At 34.9% G+C, this 23452-nt stretch overlaps 1 protein-coding gene across 1 annotated transcript in view; it reads left to right on the top strand.

Annotated features, from left to right (window-relative positions):
- Nucleotides 1-932: 932 nt before the first annotated feature.
- ltk (leukocyte receptor tyrosine kinase) overlaps nt 933-23452 on the top strand; it is a 56096-nt gene continuing 33576 nt past the window's right edge. Inside the window, exons 1-4 of the mRNA XM_067367858.1 lie at nt 933-1124; nt 18075-18167; nt 20325-20474; nt 20673-20898. Coding sequence (XP_067223959.1) covers nt 1070-1124; nt 18075-18167; nt 20325-20474; nt 20673-20898 — 524 coding nt within the window. The 5' untranslated portion in view covers nt 933-1069. The remainder of the gene's footprint in view (nt 1125-18074; nt 18168-20324; nt 20475-20672; nt 20899-23452) is intronic.

Below are 23452 nucleotides of genomic sequence, written 5' to 3' on the forward strand. Positions count from 1 at the left end.
TATTTGTGTGTCCCATGCAGAAATATACACAAGAATAAAAATAGTTTATGAGGTTTTAGGGCCCATATTCAATGCCTTTGATAAGACAGCTATGTGCAGCAGAACATCTATTGCAGGAAGAGAACCATTTCCTGAAATAAGGTTAAATGCTAGATGTCCCATCATTATTCTGAGTGATGACAGGCAAATCTAAACTATATTAGAAACTCATGTTAAACACATGCTGCATCACATGACACCGAGAAAAACAATAACCCCCAATTATGCACCAGCACTTGCTGTAATGCTCTAAAAACATCATAACAAATTAATACATCTTTTGTTTTTGTTGTTGTTGTTGCCAAGCAGTGAAACCCTATTTATTTAGTCTAGTGATATGTTGGACTAAATAAATAAAACGAATTATTATATTAGTTTTTAATTTATTTTATTATATATACTTTCCACATAAATGAAAATTACTAATCGAATGCATAAAACAGAATATAAAAATGGGTAGGCTACCTTTTAGTTTTTGTTAATGTTTATCTTCTTAGTAGTGACTACGCCAGCTAGTCATGTGACTCAACATGGCGGTCTCCATGAGAGGGCGACCTGCACCACGTTAAATGAATATGATTTTTCCTATGTAGCCTATACAGACTTTACCTTATGTGAATGTACATCATTTTAATTATATTTTCCTAAATCCCAGTTCATTTCTTTATATAATATATAACGTAAAACAAATGTGTAATTAGTTAAAAAAAAAAAAAAAAAAAAAAAAAAAAAAACTACTGACCTACCGTGACTAAACCGGCATTAGGACCGAGCGTCAGTTCATCAGGAACAAAAGAGCGTGCGCGCGCGCGAGAGAGAGAGAGAGAGAGAGAGAGACGCGCTGCAGCATCAGCATCATAATGAATCACAGTAGCTCTGAGGCGCGAAAAGCAGGAGCCGCGAGACTGAATTGGATAGTTTCGGAAAGGCGCTTTATCTGTTATTATTGAGCTTTTTCCCGCGCCAGGAATAAAAGTGAGCAGTCATTAGGCTAACAGTACTTTATCTCCAGGATCCTTTTTAAGGAGCCATGGATTATCTTACTCGACAAACTTTCTTAAAACTTGCTTTTTTCATCTTTACAGGTGAGTGTTTGCAAATTAATTCTGACCTGCTGGTTTTTGGCGATGTTGAACATGTCCAGACGAAACGCAGATTGAAATGCATTTAGACTTTGATGGTTTCCAATGAAATCCACTTGATCTCAGGGGAAACCGAATCATGAAACCTCTAATTTCACTTTGATTAGAGTCAATTGGCAAACACATGTAAGTGGATTTCTCGTTTCCACATGATGATTTTTAAGGACTGATTTTCTTCTAAATGGCGCAGTTCAGCAGCACTTTGACATTGAGTTAATTTATTCCGAGACTTAAAACCTTTTGACTTCCCAGTATATGCTGGCCAAATTTGTGGTGTCGTAATTAAATAAAGTAGCCTACCCTAAGAGTCAGAGTATACTCTAGGGAAGAACTAATAGTCATCAGACATGAGCAGGCTTGAGGAGATTCAGCTGTTTTTGTTGAGTTAAAGACAAACTCTGTTGTTGTACTGAACTTTTATGGGATAAGTTGTCACAATATAACCTGTCATTAAACAGCCTATATAGTTTGTTGTTGTTGTTGAAAAATTTAAACATTGAAAATTCATAAAATAGCCAAAATGTAAAAGGTAAAATACAAAAATGTACAAAAGAAAAGAAAAGAAAAACAGTGTGTTTTTATTGAGTTCACTTAGGCTATTTAGCCAATAGAGCAAACATATATTCAGTTAGTTTGGAGGACAAAATTCACAAAAATTATTCTAATTCAAGAGTTCTTTGCATATGCTAATCTATTGGTGTGTGCTATGAGATGTGATTTTCAATCTAATCCTGCTCATCTGTCCTGCTCAGAAAATATAGACCTCATCAGCATCACAGATGATCAACTCATGCTTATTGTGCATTAGCAATAGTATGATTAATGTAATGAGTTTGTTATAAGGTCCATTTTTATGTAATCACAAACAGATTTAACCTCTAATTAGCAATCTGGGAAGAGTGTTCCACACGCAGTTTGGTTCACATTGGACAGTACGTCATTTCTCTGCAGTGTTCAGCAATCTGGCAATTTAGCATTCTATACTGTACACACTATCAGTCTAATATACTGTATTTATTAATGTATTTTGGCACACACAGACTATCAGTTGTATATAATTCTGCCACCCTTTGTTGTGCTGAGCTTTCAGCAAGATTGAATGCACAGATGTCAGAGTGAGGAAAAACTGAAACCCAATTTCAAGTTACTCCAGGCACGTACAAGTATGCCTCTAGCTTTTAACATTCTCCTTCTTTTTCTCTGGTGGTTTCGCTATTCTGTTTTCAGTTTCCATCCATTTATGTTCCTTTCCAAGCCAAATGAAATAATGATTCACTCAGAAATGATCCAGAGTACTAACAACTACAGTATGTAATATTACTAAAATGTTGGGATGCCTTTTTATGAACATTAAAGATGGAGAGCAGCACTCTGATATCATGTATTATGAGTCTTCCCTGTCAGCTTACAGTCAGCTTTGAGGATATTTAACCATCCAGGCAAATGTCAGTGCTTTAGAAAAAACGTTATGAATTATATTCAAATGTCTTATTCAGAAGCATTGCCATTTATTTTACATTTGTCTTGTCAGATTATCTAACTACACTGAATCAGAAGATAGAGCATTATTGTGATAGTAAAGAACCACCAAAAACTACAGTTTCTTTTGTTTTACCTGTTTAGCAGTGGATTTAGATGACATGCAATAACAATGTAATAGTGATATAACAACAGACAGGCATAGAAAAAACTCCTTAGTGTTGGTCTGTGACCAACTGTATTAAAAACACCCCAAAAATAAAATGGAACTGTGGAAACTTTATAATCCAATACTAAGTATTGATTATTTTATGAGCAAAAATAAAGGGAGGCAGACTGGTTAAAGCCAAAGCTAGCATAAAGCTAGCCAATCACATTACAGCTTGCCAGATCAAGCAATATGAAATATGCATTAGGAAGTCAGTGAACGGACTGTGGTCAATCTGTAGGCCTGCCATCTCAAGCTAAGACTAGCTGGACTCCACCCCTCACATTACATGTTGACCTAGAGTTTTACAAGCACTTTAATTAAAGTATAAAGTATAAAAATATATATATTTTTAATAAGGGCAAACTGTTGCTGACTATTTTTATTGTCAATGTCAATTTTATAGAGCATAATTAAACAAAAACTGTTGGCCAATGTTCTATACATAGCATAATATAGAACTCAATACAGATTGACACACAAAAAACAATAAGCAGACAGAATAGGCACTGCATCATTGATTAAAAGCTATGAAAAACAAATTACATTTAACTTTTGATTTAAAATTGTCTACAGTTGTAGCAGTTCTAATACTAACAGGCACACTGTTAGTATTAACAGTCTGTTAATAGTTTTTAGGAGAACTATAGGGGAGAGTTGGCCACCTAGTTGACTATATACAGCTCATTGCTGAAGTCATAGCTTATATCACGCCTTTAAAAAAAGAGAAATAACATGTTGAATCTGTAGGAATTCAACATGTGGAAGCCAGTGGAGGAACCAGAGAAGATGTATGAGAATTTCCTGAGATTAAAAACATGTCAGGGAACAAAAGTTTGGATAGGCTTAAGGAATCATCTATCAAAAGTGCGGAGAAAAGTACATGGAGTTTTTGGTGGAGTATGATTATATGTAATGGGGCAGAACATTTTTCATAGGTCTGACACACATCTTATTCAAGCACTTAACCCCAAAGTATTTACTCTAACCTGTTATTAACTGTTATTAACCATCTACAATTCACCTCTGCCCTAACCTGTTTCCAATTCTAGCCTTCTAATAGAGTGCTGAAGTGATGATGTATTTTTGTAAGCCATCACGGAAGTTTGGATTATTAGCTTTTGGATTACTGGAAAAAATAGGCTCTGTGTAACCAACAAAAGTTTATGATTCTTGCACATTTTGTTGATCATGGTAATCTTCACAAATGAATACAACTTTTATGTATTCTGAAGCCTAAATAAAATTCCTAGAAGTAAAAAGTTAAGTGTAGGCTTTAAACAAATTACACCATGGTCGAATGACTTCAACAATACCACAATTAAGCTTCTGACAACTCTTTCAGTCTCTGTTTTTTCCCCTGAAAGTTTGAGTTAGGACATATAAACACATAATATAAACACATAAAGGCCCCGATATGCTTCAAACGAAATCGAAGAACAAACTAATGTAACGTCATTTTGAACAAAATCAGGCCAAAACGAAGCCGCTATATAGTACAAAATGAAGTTGTGCTTGTGATAAAATGAGGCCGTTCACACAGAACGTGTCTTTGCGTCTAAAAAGCGCAGCATAGAACGCAAGAGTCTCGAGACGCGCCTTTGAGACGTGATGCAATAAAGGCAATAATGGAAATAATAGAAAAGGGCAAACTGCAGAATTTACAGATACAAGTTTTGACATGGAAAAAAAGAAAATAAGATAATAATGAGCGTCTCCTCCGCCATGTTGCCATTATATAAAACAGTTGTCATGCCAACTCGCAACGCTTGCCCCGCCTCCAAGTTCTTCTGATTGGTCCACTGTTTTGGAACTGACATTGATGAGCGGCGCTGCGTGTAAAAGTTGAAATTCTTTTAACTTGACATGGTGTCTTAAAAACGCGGTGCTCATGTGCGAGGCGCTGCAAAAGACATGCACGGTCCGTCAAGCGCTTGTTTACATAAAAAATCAATGGGAAAGTAGCGCATTGGAATGGAAAAATGCATTCTGTGTGAACGGCCCCTAACACTGTTTTTCATGTTTGATACTGTAAAGCTGCTTGATTTTAAGCAATCTATTGAATAAAGTGCTATATGAAGACGTGATGTGACTGGAGTGCTAAGTATTTCAAACTTCAATTTACCCCTAAACGAAGAACGAAAAAGAACTTCGTCTGAAGTATATCAGGGCTGAAAGAGAACTAGTGAGAAGATGACTTTACCTGTTTAATGTCCACGATAACCCCTGTAGTGCCATTTAACCACTTGTTAGCATCTGCCTTTTTCAAGTCAAGTACAAGTTTTTTTAAAAATCAGAAGGAGGTATTACTGATTTATTTGATCTAGTAAGATTAAAACATAAAAATAGGTCTTGTCACAAGCATTTAACTAAAAATCCATTAAAAAACCCTTTGGCTTCAGGACAAAGGAACCGGAAATATGTTTAAGTGCAAAATCATTTACGGGTTTTGGCCTGCAAAAGTACGTCATCCCTGCAGCACTCTATAAACCTGGCATTGTTTACTATGAATATTGTTGGCTCTGTGACAGATTGCTGTTATGTTCCTCATTTGTTGGATAAAAGCATTGGCTAAAGAAAAAAATGTAATTTTAAATGTTATTTAGGTTATTTAGATATGAATTTTGTCTTGCGTTTCTCATAAAATTCATTATAAGACATTAAAAACAGACACAAATGAGACAATTGTTGACAGTAGTGAGAATATAGAGCTATAAAAATTTATGAGATGCATTAATATCGAATGTCTGGCTTTTGATTGCAGACTTGACAAATCTGAACATTGTATAAGACACTGTTGAGATCCATAGAAGAAAAAAAAAAGAGAGATTAATGGGGTCTTTTTCTCAGGAGCAAAATCTGAGAAGCAGGAGACTCTCCATTTGTCATTACTGTTTAGGATGTACAAAGGAGATTTTCATGATTTTTCTTTTCTGCGTTTGAGATATCCCCGAAACCATAGTAACAGTGACAATATAGCTTAAGGTGATTTCATTGTGACCGTATAATTTGTGAAATGCTCCAGTATTTTGCTCAATGTATGCAAAATGTATGTATAGCGCTAAATGTCTTCACCACGGTTTCAGAGAAAACTGCATTTCATTCTTCTCACACCTTGAATTACTGAGATGACAATGTCAACTTTGAATTATATAGGATTTTAGTTGTGAAAGTAAAGTGGGAGCTTGTACATTTAAGTGGTTCTCAGCATGACTTTAGATGGTGTGTTTGGTGAAATGGACTTCCATTGCCAAAGTAGCTGCATCCAGTAATTACAGGTCTGTATCGCTAAACACAGATCAAAGAGTTTGCTTTTAGCATCAAACATTAAAGAGGCACAATAAGTGTGTTGTAATGTGCATCACTGCAACGTCACTTGCAAGTAGAGCATTTGTACTCGGCCTACATACACTGATAAAATCAAATGGCTCACAGTCACAGTTATTATAAGCTGACAAAAATCACAATCATCTTTGGCTCATGCCCAAGTTGTGTTGATCGTCGGTCCATCATTTGATTTTAGTCAGCGTTTTTCAACTCTGTTATCAAAAATTAAATGTAAAAACTGTTAAAAAAAAACACTAATTTTTTAGCTTGATAAAAACCAGATATGATGGAGACCACGAGTCAAAGATGCAAAAAACTGAAAAAGAAAACATTTTACTGAAGAGAATAGTTTGCAGTTTCACCAGCAGAAGTCAGCTTCAAGTCTCACAAGGAGTTTGTAGGCCGATCTGCATACATTCACATTTCCACAGCAATTATACTTTACGCTAAGATCACTAGCTACGTCATACTTCAAGTTGAATGATTCTGATTGGTTAAGAAATAGATAAACAAGTCACTCCATCTCCTCAGGGTGCCAGTTGTTCACCTCTCCAATACAGGATCTGTAATAAAAAAAATACTAGCGCACATACACAGATACACAGCTTCTTTGAGATTGAAGTTGCTCGAGCTCTGGCTCTACTCAAGAAACTTCCCCAAAACCGATAAGATGTACTTTCTCTCAGAGGAAGGTTCATACAACATTCGTCATTATTCTCTAGTGATTGATGATGAAAAGTGAAGTAAATTCTTTAACTATGAATTGGTCATGTAGGAGACAGGCTTAAGTGACCCCAGTGACCTTGGCTGTCTTGAGCAGCAAGAAGAGTAAATATATGTTTTAACATATGTTAGGTGCCTCTCTCAAAAACATGGAGAGGGAGCACATTCCAGTAAACAGACTAAGTAAATCTCATAAGCTTGAATAAACCATTAAAATCTTTGATATTTTGAAAGATAAATATTGATTAATATCTCATTACAAATCACTCAAAGGATATACATTGAAACACCAATGGATTTTGGAATCCAACCCTTCACTAAGCACCCTAAAACAGGGGTTCCCAAACTTTTCAGCCCACGACCCCCAAAATAACGATGCCAGTGACTAGCGACCCCAACTATCCTGGGAGGTGGTTATACAAACACCTGTTTCACACATACTCTGATTGCAGTTTTCCATTCCCATCTTAATGGATTTCACACTGCACACGGATGCAGTCCGGCAGTGCGTTCCAGGAGCCATACGTCTGCAGTAGTTAAAACGATAGCGCACTGTTTGCATGAAAATAAACATGTATTGACGTGAAAAACTAGTAATTTCACCATAGATGCATATCATTTAAAGTCTCTGTTACACAGTCAAAACATGGCTTTTTTGCCTCGGGTAAAGCAAGGAAAATGGCATCTTACCTGGCATTTAGGTGCCTTTGCATATGCAGTATGCGCTATTTTGCTTTCACGTATGCCGCATTTGCAGTGCGTAACTGATCCGTTGCTGTTTATCACAAACGCAACATTTACTTATTTTTATTTCAAATTTTTTAAAGCTGTTACTGAACATGGCTTGTCAGCATTACGATTCTCTTTGAAATACTTTTTCATAGATGTCACGTTTAAATGCACTACATTTAAATGTTTTATTCAATTTATTACTTTATAGAAAGTAATACTTTTGATTTATATAATTATTTATTTACTATTTTATATACTTGCTCACGCAAGTGGCAAAACATTTAAGCTTTGTGTTAAAATCACAAACATTTTAAATTAAAACTTAAAATAGACAAAAACAGGTGACTCTCATCTTTTCTTTCCTTTTAAATCTTTTTACAAGAAATCCCTCAGGTCATAAAGAACCTTGTTTTTCCACCTTCACAAAGAGACGAGTGCTATCTATTATGTCTCCTGACTCTCTCCTCCGCTGGCCTCCCTGTCTTTGGTCGATATTAACCAACGTTTCATTTTGACAAAAATAATATCCAAAGCTTAAAGCCTAAAGAATTACCTATGCGCACATGTCTGAATGTTTAACATGGTGCTGTAAATTGACCTGCTGCAACTGATGCTGTTGCTAATATGTTAATGCTAATATCACCTCAGGAGTCACGGTCGAGGGGCAGGAAAATCGAAAGGTTGATGGCTTTTTTTTATTTGCATGGTTTATGTTTTTAATTTAACTAATATTTTGAGTATTTTGTTACAGTTATTCATAAAATATTCTATTTCTAATCATTAAAAAAAAATTTTTGTTTGATTTCTGGAAATCATCTTGCGACAACCCCCCCACCCCACCCCCCCATTTTGGGAACCACTGCCCTAAAATGAAAGCAACAGCAACCTCAGTTGATAATGTAATAATATCACATTGACGAAACAGATCTGTGTTTATTTGTTTTTGCAATGAAATGTAGAAATTTAGCCAGTCACAGACATGCTTGTTGATCTCTTGAACGCAGTGGCCAATCAGGGGTATTTAATTTAGTCAGAATCCATTCACTGGTCAGAACGCCAGAGTTTTTTTCGTGCTCACGAATCCTCTCATTAACAATGAGGCACGATGTAAATAAGAGATTCATTGTGCAGTGTAGACAAGTTTATTGATTATAATGGAACTTTGTGAGATCGTGAACTGAGATGAGTGACAGCTTTTTAGTGATTCTAAAGGGAGCGATCTTTGCACGCTTTCTAGGCTATATATAATCCATTCAGAATTTGAATAATAGTCAACACAGAATGGTAATTGATATGATTGGCCTTTGGCATAAGCACATTATCAAACAGCTAATTATGTTTTGCTAATGTTACCCAAACCATGTTCCCGTTTACAATCTCAGAGTGTAAAAAATTAGCATCCCAAGAAAAAAATAAAAATCCCCGACCCGCACATTGACGGGATTGGTTACATATTTTTCAAGGTAGGAATTAGGGGCAGTTTCAAACAAAGTTTTTGAGACTGTCTTTGAAACACTGCAGTTTTAAGGAAAAACTTCTCAGCAATAGTGTTGACTGATGAATTTGTGCATGGTTTGTCTTAGGTAAAACCACTACATAGACATATAAACAACATTAAAAACTTGATTTTCACCAAAAGGGGGTCTTTAATGTTATCTTGCGTAATAGTTTAAACATCTAATAGTTCTCACTGTAAAACAACACTGGTTTTATGCCTCTAAAAAGGTCATGGGTGACCAAAGTGTCGTTGAAAGTGCTAGATAGTACTTGTAAGATTCACGCAACAGTCTCATGAGGTCTTTTTTCATTTAATTTCATAAGGGTAATTATTTTGTTCCCTCGTAATGTTTATCACACCTACTACATAATAATGAACCACTTTAATTTCAAAGCCGTTGTGTCCTGTGGAGCAGCAGACCAGATGGGCTTGTGTATTTAGACAACTCTTCCCTCTGATGCTGTCTGGCGACTGTCTTGACTTTGTCATGTTGTTGACATTTAGTTTGTGACATTCAGTGAATCAATATTAAGGTGGTTTTAGAGACCTATGGCTCCCTAAGAGCAGCAGTTGAACTGAAATGTGGTTGTTGTTGCATCACTCCTGTTCTGGTGTGTCGAATACATCCACAAAGAACAGTAAATCCCTTTGGTTGGCTTGACCCAGACATGGTAACCTTATATGATTAGTTGATGCATCACTGTATGTTTCTGACATCTGGCAGTGTAGATTGTTATCAGCAAGTCAGATATGGTCTTGTTAATGATTGAATAATTATGAGGAACATTCTGTGTCAAGTGATATTTTCTCAATTGCATTAAATCTGATAAGGATTCCAAAAGTAATTAACGTGATCCTTTTCAAGTTGGCGAAAAGGACTACAGACAGTTATATTAAATTGCGTCAAGAGAGGTCAGAAGTAACACAAATGGCACATCATATATTTAATAGTATAAATATATTTAATAATTTAATAGAACTTAGAAATGACAAATAAAGAGATCTTTTTAATGTTTTCTAAAAATATTAATTACAAAATATGGTCCAAACCAGCAGACTACTGAACATTTTAGTTATGAATGAACCAATAATAAATGAAAAAGAAATAGAAAATGAAATTCAGTTATTTAGGCCTGATGTGATGCACAAATTTACACTGTCATCACATAAACTACTGTTTTAAAGTTTGGGGTCGGTAAGATTTTTAAAACATTTTTTTTTTGAAAGATGTCTCTTATGCTCACCAAGTTTGCATTTATTTGATCAAAATAGAGTAAAAATAATAATGTTGTGAAATATTATTATTGTTTTTTTTTTTTTTAATTACAATTTAAAATAACTGTTTTCCATTTTAATATTTTTAAAATGTCACTTATTACAGTGATAGAAAAGCTGTATTTTCAGCAGCCATTACTCCAGTCTTCAGTGTCACACGATCCTTCTAAATTCATTCTAATATGCTGATTTGCTGCTCAAGAAACATTTAATATCATTATCAATGTTGAAAACAGCTTAATATTTGTGTGGAAACTTTTTCAGGATACTTTTTTGATGAATAGAAAGTTAAAAAGAACAGTATAACTCATGCTTGAAATCACAATTGATCAAAACATCAATTGCTATCATGTTAGGCTACATTTACAAATGGCGTTTTCATTTCAAAATGCTCTCGGTCCACACTAGCTTTTTCAAGAATTTTCCAAAAGTTTCTCATCCACACTGAAATGTCAGAATAAGCTAAATTTTCCTTACTGCGCATGCGTAAAAGCTCATAAAAGCTCACTGAGATGATACGGATGGAAAAGACATAATAAAGTTCTCATGCTATTCTTGCAGGATCATTTTATTTAGCAAAATATCTCACCATTCACTGCTTCTTGGTCACACTCAAACCACCATTATATGTTTGGTCTAAAATGCAACTGCCTTCATGTTTTGCCAAAGGGCAAAGGAATTGCAGGACTGTGATATGAAGAGTTTACAAAGTAACATATCTATAGCAACAGTGCGAAAGTTTTTAAATTTATCCACTGAGTTTTTTCAAAAAGCTCAGTTTTCGCATGACAAAAACACCGTCTCAGTGTGGACCAGAGGCCAAAAAGGAGAGAAAAAGATGTTTTCAAACAAAAACGCATTAGTGTCGACAAGGACTTATACAGCTACAGTATTAATACTTTGCAATAACATACAATTGATGCAGTCAGAATAAAGCTTGAAACATTTAACTTTGATGGATCTTCCCTCATAAGGAGTCTCTTCCGCAATGATCTGGCAACAAGACAAAAGCCTGAATGAAAACAGACTCTCGCCAAAGTGAAGGGACACAACTACTCTCATGTGTGTAGTCCTGCAATTTTTTTTTTTAATCTTCTAATTGATTTTAGTCCAAGCTGAGCTTGATACCGTGATAGACAGTATAGGCTATGTAGTTATTTTGAAAAATAAAATATAAATGCATTCAGTTAGTAAACATCAATATCAGATTCAGTCAATAAATATCTGAATGTCTTCAGGTTCACAGAAGGGAATGCTGAGGGTTTGATTATGGGTGGGATGTTTTTTTCACTATGAAGTATATCTTAAAAATCTTTTAAAAATCTTCTGATAATTTGACGCTTGCTGCAACCAATTACAAGAAAAATTCAATTATGTGAGTATTTTTTTGGAAATGCCAAAAGCCTGATTTACTTCTTATGAATGGGGGCTCAGATAAATGGGATTGCATACTTTCTATCTTCATTCTTTATTACAGCTGTATATTTTGACAAAAGTCAAATGCTGTTTATTGTAGGGCTTGAACGTAATGCACATCTTTAGCTAATTTCATTTGGGGATGCAGATCAAAAGCAAACTCTGTGACTATACGTCAGAGCTATAAAAGTTTCATATTGTATGCAGAGGGGAGTATGTTTGGGCTTTCTAAATGAAAAAGTAAGTTTATTTGTTGAAATAATCCAAGGAAGTACATCTCATTAAGTATGAGGAGTGCAAAAGTCAGAACCTACACTACCGTTCAAAAGTTTGTTGTCAGTAATCTATCATTTTAAATGAATTAATACTTTTATTCAGCAAGGATATAAGTGAGAGTGAAGACTTTTATAATGTTACAAAAAATATATATTTCAAATAAATGCTGTTCTTTTGATCAAAATTCTGGTAACACTTTAGTAACTACATTAGTTAACATGAACTAATAATGAACTGCACTTATACAGCATTTATTAATCTTTGTTAATGTTAATTTCATTATTTACTAATACATTATTAAAATCTTGTGGTTACACTTTATTTTACAGTGCCATAGTTACATTGAAATTACTCAAATAAGTACTGAGTACTATTAATTAATTACATGTACTTACTATAGAGTTACACTTAGGGTTTGGTTGAGGGTTAGTTACTTGTAATTATGCTTAATTTACTGTTATTACTATTGTAAGTAGTATCATTTAGTATCATGTAACTATGGCACTGTAAAATAAAGTGTTACCAATCTTGTTAACATTAGTTAATGCACTGTGAACTAACATGAACCAACAATGAACAACTGTATTTTCATTAATAACGTTAACATAGATTAGTAAATACAGTAACAAATGTATTGCTCATGGTTAGTTCATGTTAGTTATATTAACTATTGTTAAAAAATGAACCTTATTGTAAAGTGTTACTATTCATCAAAAGAATCCTGAAAATATGTATCACTGTTTCCCAGCACAACTGTTTTCAACATTGATAATAAGAAATGTTTCTTGAACGCACCAAATTAACATATTAGAATGATTTCTGAAAGATGTGACACTGAAAATTGGAATAAATTACATTTTAAAGTATATTAATATAGAAAACAGTTATTTTAAATTGTAATAAAATTTCACAATAAGATTTTACTGTTTTTACTGTATTTATCAAATAAATGCAATCTGCATAAGAGACTTCTTTCAAAAACAAAACAAAAAAATCTTCTTACTAACCCCAAATAATTAAACGGTAGAGTACATTTGGCATTTGAACATTTTATCTCTATCTGTAATCGCACAGACATTGTGGTACATCAGGCAATAAAACGTTTTGTTCAGCATCAATCATTCAGATTTTAAGTTTTAAATGTAAAATCGATTCGACGGTTTTTAGTGTCAAACAGGGCAAAATCTTTCCATTATAGTTCAATTTGTGTCTCTTTTACTCATCTTAATGGCATTACTAACCCCCTCAACACTCTCTCAAAGTTCCAGACAAACCCAAAATCATCCTCTGTGATCTTCACTAAGTGCTACGGTTAAGCTATATTTATGGTAAAAATATGTGCTGACAGCCTGGTTTAGTGTTAAAGTCATGGCTTGTGAACACTGAGACAGATGGTTGCTGCTATTGCTGTAATTAAGTGACCAGTGAAAACTTTCATTAATTGTCTACATATGTCTCTTCTGCAGGCTTTTTGTTTATGGGCTTCCTCATAAACATGAATTTGCTCATTTGCTCATTTGCTATTGCATTGGTAGGAATGCACAGAAAAGTACGTTTTTTATTTCTTAACAGCTTTTAAATATACTATTAATATTCAGTATTTACCTCAATACCTCAGTTATATTAAGAATGACACAAGCTGATTTCCAAAACCTAAGTAACCGATTTAAAATGCTTAAAGGGTTAGTTCACCCAAAAATGAAAATTCTGTCATTAATTACTCACCCTCATGTCGCTCCACACCCGTAAGACTTTCGTTCATCTTCAGAACACAAATTAAGATATTTTTGATAAAATCTGATGGCTCAGTGAGGCCTCCATTGACAGCAAGTTAATTAACACTTTCAATACCCAGAAAGCTACTAAAGACGTATTTAAAACAGTTCATGTGACTACAGTGGTTCAACATTAATGTTATGAAGCAACGAGAATACTTTTTGTGCACCAAAAAAATAAAAATAACGATTTTATTCAGCAATATCTAGTGATGGGTGATTTCAAAACACTGATTCATGAAGCTTTACGAATCTTTTGTTTCGAATCAGTGGTTCGGAGCATGTATCAAACTGCCAACGTCATAAGTGTCTTTGGCAGTTTGATACGTGCTCCGAACCACTGATTCGAAACAAAACATTCGTAAAGCTTCAAATCTTCATGAAGCAGTGTTTTGAAATCGGCCATGGAGGCCTTTACTGAGCCTTCAGATTTTATCAAAAATATCTTAATTTGTGTTCTGAAGATGAACGAAGGTCTTACGGGTTTAGAACAACATGAGAGTGAGTAATTAATGACAGAATTTTCATTTTTGGGTGAACTAACCCCTGAATATAGACAACATTCACAGCAACTTAATTAATGTCAATTAAACTGATGTTAGCATGTGTCTAAGCTGTTTCTAAGCAACTGTGGTTACTTTACAATAAAACACTGCAAGTTTCATACCTCAAACCAAATATGTATAAAATACAAATTTTTGATTTCCACTGTTCTGAAATGCCAGAATTTAATATTGCCCCAGTTGTGATGTCACAGTTTTCCTCTAGATGCCCCATTATATGCAAATCAAGGAGTTGTGCTCTTAATAATGTAACGTCCATCAGTTACAAGACTGATACTGCTGATAGGGTAAGGTGTTGAGTAAGATGTTGTTCTGTCCCTGGATGTAGGCAAACTGCAACTCCAAAAACTGTGCATATTAACCTTACAAAAATCAAACTATTAGAAATGCATGGATGAAGTTTATTTTGAACATCATGCCTGAGCGATTGAACAAAAATTTTGTTAATTATTATTATTAATTTGTTAATACTTTTCTTAATTATTCTCAGTTTGCTGCCGGTTTTTCTAAATATGAATTAAATTTATCACTTCAACATCAAGTTATAGTTTTAGAACTATATACAGATAAGCTAAGAGATTTAGCAAGGGTGAGCAATTACCACACTTTAACAGACTGTTGCAATTGGTTGCATTGGTTCATTTTCTTCTGCCTCAGGCTCAAACATACATGGTGGTGCTGACCATCTTGAGCATCAAAACAGACATCACACATGCTGTGTGTGTGGATACGGTGCAAAGAACCAGTCACAAAAGTGGGTATTTACTTGTACTTCTAGAAGAGGTAACGCCCCTTGGCTTGAGTGTGAATATGAGGATGGAAAATGGAAAATTTTTACAAATATTTGAACTTTTTTGTTGGAAAAATCTTCATAAGCTAACCTCCAGAAACAATATAAAGAATGCATTTCATGACCCATTTAAACCCATTGAATGTCTCAGCTCCTACACAGCATCAGTTATTAGGTGTGAGGATTGCCTGTGTGCCTCTCAGCTCAAATGGAGAGTATTAAGAGTCCACATTATCCTCTCAGAGAAAGAGAGAAGGATGATGCTCGGAGAGACTTGGGCACTTTCTCAGCAGATGAGTCAGCTGGGCATGCTGTGCTGTGTATCATGTTGGTGAGGAGTGACAGCTCTCTGCTGAGAGTGTGCGCTTAACGAAGCCCAGCTGTCAGCCCATGTTCCTATTTGGCCCTAAACTGGGTGGAACAGGTAGGCCAGATGCCATGCTTCACCAATTGGATACAAATCAGAGGACTGTCACACATGCAAATCGAACAGAGAGTGCTCTCTTGGCAGAGTGAAATAAGTGCAAATACGTTGTTCCTGCTGAAGGACGCCTCTCCCCCCCCTCCCCAGATGAAAGCGCATTAACTTGAGGCTACAACTTGTGTTGAAATCTTTTGTAGTCTGTTGATTTCCATATAATGGCACAACATTTCTTCGTTTTAACCACCTTGTGATGATACCAACATGGTTCAAATGGTTTAATGTTCATTAGGACAAACAGAAAAATGATTCTGGAAGTCTTTCTGAGTTTTTGGCCAGACTAAGATACAACGTGAACCAGACTTATGCTGATACTTGGGCTATGCTGATAATCAAATGTCTGACTCTGTTAGATACATTTCCATCCAGTTAGCAATTTTTTTTAAATATGAATATGAAATTAATTTGAGGAGCCAATAAATCATATGAACCATGTTGGTATCGTCATGAGGTGGTTAAAACTAAGAAATCTTGTGTAGTCTGTGGATTTCCATATAATGGCACAAAAGATTTCTCAGTTTTAACCACCTCATGACGATACCAACATGGTTGTGCAGATGGGCTAACTTGCCTATTTTAATTATCCATTTTGGCAGTTGTAGTCTGTTTGTATATTTAGCAGTAAATCACATGATTTTGTCACATGACAATTTCCCCATTGGCTATATTGTTGTGATTGAGCTTTTGTCAGTCTTGACCTTTTGACCATTTGAGTCTTTACACAGATGTGCTCTCAGTCGCCTTTGTTGCTAAAATTTGCCTTGTTGATTTATTTATAAATATCTTCCCAGGCAGTTTATGTCCATACTTGAATCAATCAGATGAAAAGAAAGCCACTGTGTCAATCATGTCATTGATTATAACGTCATGTGTTTAATTTGGCATGGTACTATTTTGTTCAGTGTTTTGCTCGTGTGCAGAATATGTACCATGACTAGTGATTGGTCAAGGAATTTGTTTTTGAAAGAGTCATTTGCCATTTTATCGTTTTTTGAAAAAAAAAAAAAAAATCATATACCACTAAAAGTATGTTTACAGTATGTCAATTTCTCAGGGTCTGCTTACAAACTGTTTATGTGTCATAAAAGTCACACTGCATTTAAAAGATTCACTGATATTTCCATAATGGCTTTTAAAAGGGTATGAAAAAAACTGATTGTTGTGCAGCATTTGGTTCGCAAACTTCAACATAATATTTTTATCTGAACCTTAAAGTTACTAAAATGTTTGTTCTAAATTCTGCTTCATGTCTTCCCATCTTCATTAGCATTCCGTCAGAAGCTTTTCTTGTTAACTCAATACAGCTGACGCCATTGAAATCAAGGGAATATTTTAATGGAAGGAGAGGGTCAATTTAAGCCCCATCAAACAGACATGGTTTAAGTCCAGGAAATGACAGGAATGGTGTACACCAGCGATTGTGTAATACCCATAAGTGTAGGTCATAATTACCAAAGCATATTCATTACTGGGCTGATTTTGTCACACTATAATGAGCTAATGCTGTGATAATGAACTTTCATTAAATGTTTTTCTTTTAATAATGAATCAGACTTTAGAGTTTGTCCTTTATTTCTCTCACTTTGCTATGGCAACCTCTCTAGATTTTAAAATAAAATAAATGACTTGTGCTAAAATGCTGCCCATCTTCATGCCTGTGTGATGTTTCTTTTTCCTGAAATTTCCCAATATCTGCAATAGAGATTTTATCATTTTTCTTTTAAAATGCTGTTTTAACAAATTACATTACTTGAAATATGGTCCACCTCAAGTCAATCACAATCCAGCGCTCATAGGAAAGGTTTTTTGAAATGACACTATTGCTTTAGAAAGGTAAACAATTAAGGTTTCAACAAGGTTCTATGGTAAACACGAAATTGTATATAATTTATTAAACATGTATGAAAAAAATCTAATATTAATGGGTCTTGCTAAAACTTTACTTTTGTTCTAATGAATTTATTTTGTACTCAAGTATAGTCATGGATGCTGATGAATGAATGTTGGATGATAAAATTAGTGTTTGCTGACTGGTAAAACACTAAGCACCACGTCCAGCTGTTCTTAATAAATGCTTCATTGATAAAAGACAAGAACTGCGCATAACATCGCCTGTAGGCAAAACCACTATGCAGCTCATAAAATGTCTATGGTCTTTTTTGGCTGCTAACATAGAGAGAATCAAACCAAAAACCAATGTCTTCAGTCTTAGATGTTGGTTCTTTCAAGTGAAGACTTCATTTGAAGCCACTGTTCTTAATTGTCTTATTATTTATTAAATTATGTCACAAGAGAACAAGGACTTTCTCTGATGGTGTGTTTGACCTTTATTCTTCTTGTCTTTCCTTAGTTGTCAGGAGCAGTTGTGCTCTGTTGGAAAGAGCAGTAGAAGATCCAGTGCATCCAAATCCTCTCGACTCCAGACCAGTGGAAGACAGTGAACGTAAAACTGATTATTTATTTGTTCCCTTTTCCTTCACCAGTTGTTTTGCAGTCAGTTGTTTTCTTCCTTTTTGTTTGATTATATTTTTTTTCCTAAATGGAGTTTGACATTCAACTGAGAAGAAACATTGATCTTGTTAAGTATTCCACCCACCCAGGGCACTTCCCGTTGGGATGTTTCAGTCGAATGTCAGAGGGGCTTTGTGGTTCCCCTCTTTGTGGTCTCTCTTCATCAATAGCCTTACATGATTCCAAAGACAACTTGTCTGTGTCTTTCCACTGGAATGCCTGATGACAAACAGAAAGCCCTCAAGATATTCCTTCTCTTGTCCAAACTGACATACCCTTGTCCTAATTATTTAATTTTATTATAAGGTTTTGCATTTTTGGATGTATTTTAAAGGAACAGGGAGTAAAACAATTCCATTTTATTTTTTCTTGAGGGCGTTCCAGCATGATCCTTCCACTGAACCTAATTTCTTCCCGAATCTGTTTACACACAAGATCACTTTTTCTTACCCATTTTAATTACTGACAGATAATATTTGAAAGGTTAGTTTTAGGGGATTCTCTATACATTGTGTGTATTATATACTGTATATCAACATTGACATTAATAAGAATTGAACACCAAATCAGCATTTTATGATTTCTGAAGGAAGACGTGACACTGAAGACTGGAGTAATTATTTTTGAAAATCCAGTCTATAGTTTTACAGCCTGAATTTTAAGCCTGAAGTTAGTAAGAAATCATATATATAAAATTATTCAGCCATTGAGAAATTATTCAGACATTAATTTTTTTTTTTTTAATATATTCTAGTGGGTTCAGGACACTATAGTTAATTTATGTAAGTGAGGATAGCAAAATAAAGTAAACTGTGACATATTATACCCAAACATACAGTGGATTACCAGTAAAGTTGATAAAAATTTAGGACCAAAAATTATTCAGACTTTGACCTGACCATGTTTTTCCTAAGTGTTATCTGACATAATTAAGATAATTTGTTTTTTGACACAGTTTAACTCTGAGATCTTTATATTTTATTAGCATTTTTTAAAACTATAGTGGATAAATTGTATTAAAGGGATAGTTCACCCAAAAATGAAAATGTGATGTTTATTTGCTTACCCCCAGGGCATCCAAGATGTAGGTGACTTTGTTTCTTTAGTAGAACAAATGATGATTTTTAACAACCGTTGCCATCTGCCAGCCGTATAATGCGTTTCAATGGGAGCTCTATCTATAAGAGTCAAAAAACATGCACAGACAAATCCAAATTAAACCCTGCGGCTCGTGACGACACAATGATGTCCTAAGACACAAAACTATCGGTTTGTGTGAGAAACCGAACAGTATTTATATAATTTTTTACCTCTAATACACCACTATGTCCAACTGCCTTCAGCATCCGGCTAGTGAGGTCAAAAAACGCGTTCTGATGACGAAAGTGATGTCTCGCGCTTTGCTTCAATGAGTGCTAGACATCACTTCCGTTGTCAGAGCGCGTTCAGACCTCACTAACCGGATGCTGAACGCAGTTGGACATAGTGGTGTATTAGAGGTAAAAAATTATATTAATACTGTTTGTTTTCTCGCACAAACTGATCGTTTCATGTCTTAGGACATCAATGTGTCGTCACAAGCTGCAGGGTTTAATTTGGATTTGTCTGTCGTGTTTTTTTGACTCTTATAGATTGTGTTCTCATTGACATGCATTTTTGACTGACAGACGGCAACGGTTGGAGTTGGAGGACTCTTTGTCCTGATTTCCTATGAACTTTCCTGTAAAATTTAATTTCATATTTAATATTAATATTACTAATATTTATCTACATACTGTATAAGAGCAAAATGTAGCTAAATAAGATTATTTTCCCTCATGTCTTTCTGCAAATTAGTTATATACAATTGCTGTGTTAAAATATTTTGTGTTTCCATATAGTCTTATTCAGTGTTTATTATTCGAAGTTTGACTATGTTGTTCTAACTTCACAGTTCCACATATCCGGACAAATTAATCTTTCTGTATTTTGATTATTATCTCTGTTACAGCTGATCCTGCATTTAAAGTTTAAGTCATTATTTTGCCATTGAAATGTGAGTTGTGACATCCCTTTAACCTTCTGATAGTGTTACTTCATCCTTCCACAGTTTCCTTTTGTGATTTTGAATCTCCATGTTCTTGGACGTTATCCAATCACAGCACTGGAGGGGATTGGTATGTTACATCACCACAACAACACAGATCCAACAAATGGGGCGTCCAACCAATCAAAGATTATTCCACTGGAAAATCTGAAGGTATCAATGATAACTTCCCTTCGTTTTTATTATATTTTGACACTCAATTCAGAACAAACAATGACTGGCAGACCCCGTGCAGGAGCTCTGCTTTACGGCATTATAAAATATATTTTGCATAAAACATATACATCTTCAAATTTACAATTGTCTGTATAATCATTGGCAGTCCAATAAGAGTTTCCTGTCTTTCAACAGGTCATTTTCTGTTACTAAAGCCCACCTCAACTCATTTTGCTGCTGGCAGATGTAGTTTCCACATGACCAGTCCTGTAGTCCTCAGTAGTGGGCCACTATGTCATCTTCGTCTCGCTCGTTTCCAACCGGAACCTCTCACAGGAAACGTATCTGCCTTTGTGAAACACACTGACAACTCTGTCATCAAACCAATAGCCCTTACAATCAAAGAACAAGGAACTGGCAGGTGAGATAGAGCTTCAGTTTTATATTTTAATTTATTTTAGGATGTAATTTATTCCTGTGGAGGCAGTCTCCACTACTCCAGTTTTCAGTGTCACATGATCCAATCATTCTAATATGCATATTTGCTGCTCAGGAAACATTTCTTCTTATTATCAATGTTTAAACAGCTGTGCTGTCCTAATTATAATGGAAAATAATTGTGGAAATCATGATACATTTTTAGTACAGAAATGTCTTTTGTCACTTTGTGCATACTGTATATTTATGACAATACAATATCTAAATGTAATGGTGATGTCGTGATGGATGTGATTGACAGATCATAAAATGAGAATTGACATTTCGCAGATCCACTTCTGTAAGTAAATTAAAAAGCAATGATATATGTGCTTTACTTACACAAAGAATAGTAAAAGCAGCATTCTGTACCCATAAGAAACAAATGCCAAGCAAAAGACTTTTGTTATGGAGATGTAGTTGGTATTGATTTTCTTATGCTGGGCACATCACGAGCAAGATGGATGAAAGCATTTTGTTTCTAAAACTAGGACATCATGTTTCTTTTGGCATAATTGGTTCTGACAGAAAGCTAGGAATAGATGGTGATGCAATGCAATTTGGAACGAGCTAGTACGTTCATGACGTAGCTAATATACTTTTACTTTCTGCATTTGGCTATATGGATCTGAGCCTAATAGAGGTTACGTCATGGATTGTGGTGTATTATACAAATCAGCGATATACTTAATAATACCGTCCAACTCAGAGATCTATGTTTAGTACACAGTGCATTAGCTCTCCACTGTGTACTTAAGCTCCTGTACATCTAGCGAAGCACTCTCTCATGCAGCTGTGAAACTCATGTATGAATTTTTGCAATGGCATGTAATATGAGTTCCACAATGCAAGCTTCTCTCTTCTAGTTCATTAGCTAAATGCTTTGTGTTGATCTGAGGTTCATATTCTCTAAGTGGCAATGTGAAGAAAGAATGAAACAAAGACAAACTGTAAAAATTAAACTCTTAATCACTTCTGAATATTTAGATGTGGTTGTCTCATTGTTGAAAATGTGTTCTTACTAACACTGTTCTTAGAACATTTTCCTAACATTTCCATTAGGTTCTCCTAAATGTTTAAACAATTCAGTTTTTTTAATGTTTTAAGGGGGCGTTCACACAGAACACATTTTTACATTGCACTGACTGCGCTGCTTTTCCATTTTTCTATGAATGCATGCTCTAGATGGACATGTTTGACCGTTTCGCTCTGTATCTTGCTTCTTTTGCAGCATCTCGTGCATGATGTGGCATTCTAAAATCGAGTTCAAAGAAGTTCAACTTTTAAATAAGGTCTTTAGATCTTTAGTTTTTTTCTGCGTCACTACGTCTCGCTTTAACCACAAAAACACAATCTCTTTTAATGCCCTTAAAGGGATAGTTCACCCAAAAATGAAAATTTGATGTTTATCTGCTTACCCCCAGTGCATCCAAGATGTAGGTGACTTTTTTTCTTCAGTCGAACGAAAATTATGATTTTTAACTGCAACCGCTGCCGTCTATCAGTCAAATTATAGCAGTAGATGGGAACTTCAACTATAACAGTAAATAAAACTTGCTTAGACAAATCAAAATGAAAACCTGCGGCTCGTGACGACACATTAATGTCCGAAGACACGAAACGATCGGTTTGTGCGAGAAACCGAACATTATTTATAAAATTTTTACCTCTAATACACCACTATGTCCAACTTCGTTCAGCTTCCTGTTAGTGAGGTCAAAAAACGCGTTGTGATGACGGAAGTGATGTCTCGCCCATATACTTCAATGAGTGCGAGACATCACTTCCGTTGTCAGAGCATGATCTGACCTAACTAGCCGGAAGCTGAACGAAGTTGGACATAGTGGTGTATTAGAGGTAAAAAATTATATAAATACTGTCCGGTTTCTCGCACAAACCGATCGTTTCGTGTCTTAGGACATTAGTGTGTCGTCACGAGCCGCAGGGTTTAATTTGGATTTGTCTATGGAAGTTTTTTCGACTCTTATTGTTCAAGTTCCCAATCACTGCTATTATTTGACTGACAGACGGCAGCGGTTGCAGTTAAAAATCATAATTTGCATTCGACTGAAGAAAAAAAGTCCTCTACATCTTGGATGCACTGGGGGTAAGCAGATAAACATCAAATTTTAATTTTTGGGTAAACTATCCCTTTAAGAATGTTTTTGTTCTTGATTATACAAATTCTCTGGAAAATGTTAGCACAATGTTCTTCTGACTTTGAACATGGTGCTACTTGGAATCAAATATTATAAACTCAAATATTAGTACGCTATGGTTTATTCTGTGCTTCCAAACATAGCCCCACTTTTCTATAATATATAGCGATTGATTCTAAAACCCTGAATATTATAGATCTTATTTTGCCAATAGATAATTGCTGATAACTTTGCAGATAATTTCTCTGGAGCAAAAAATGTATGTATAAAAATATGTATATCATTGCCACAAGTTAACAATTCGTTCCCACAGCTCATTAATTCAGTCCGTCATTTTAG

This window comes from Chanodichthys erythropterus, chromosome 18 (genome assembly GCF_024489055.1).
Source record: "Chanodichthys erythropterus isolate Z2021 chromosome 18, ASM2448905v1, whole genome shotgun sequence".
Taxonomy (NCBI): domain Eukaryota; kingdom Metazoa; phylum Chordata; class Actinopteri; order Cypriniformes; family Xenocyprididae; genus Chanodichthys; species Chanodichthys erythropterus.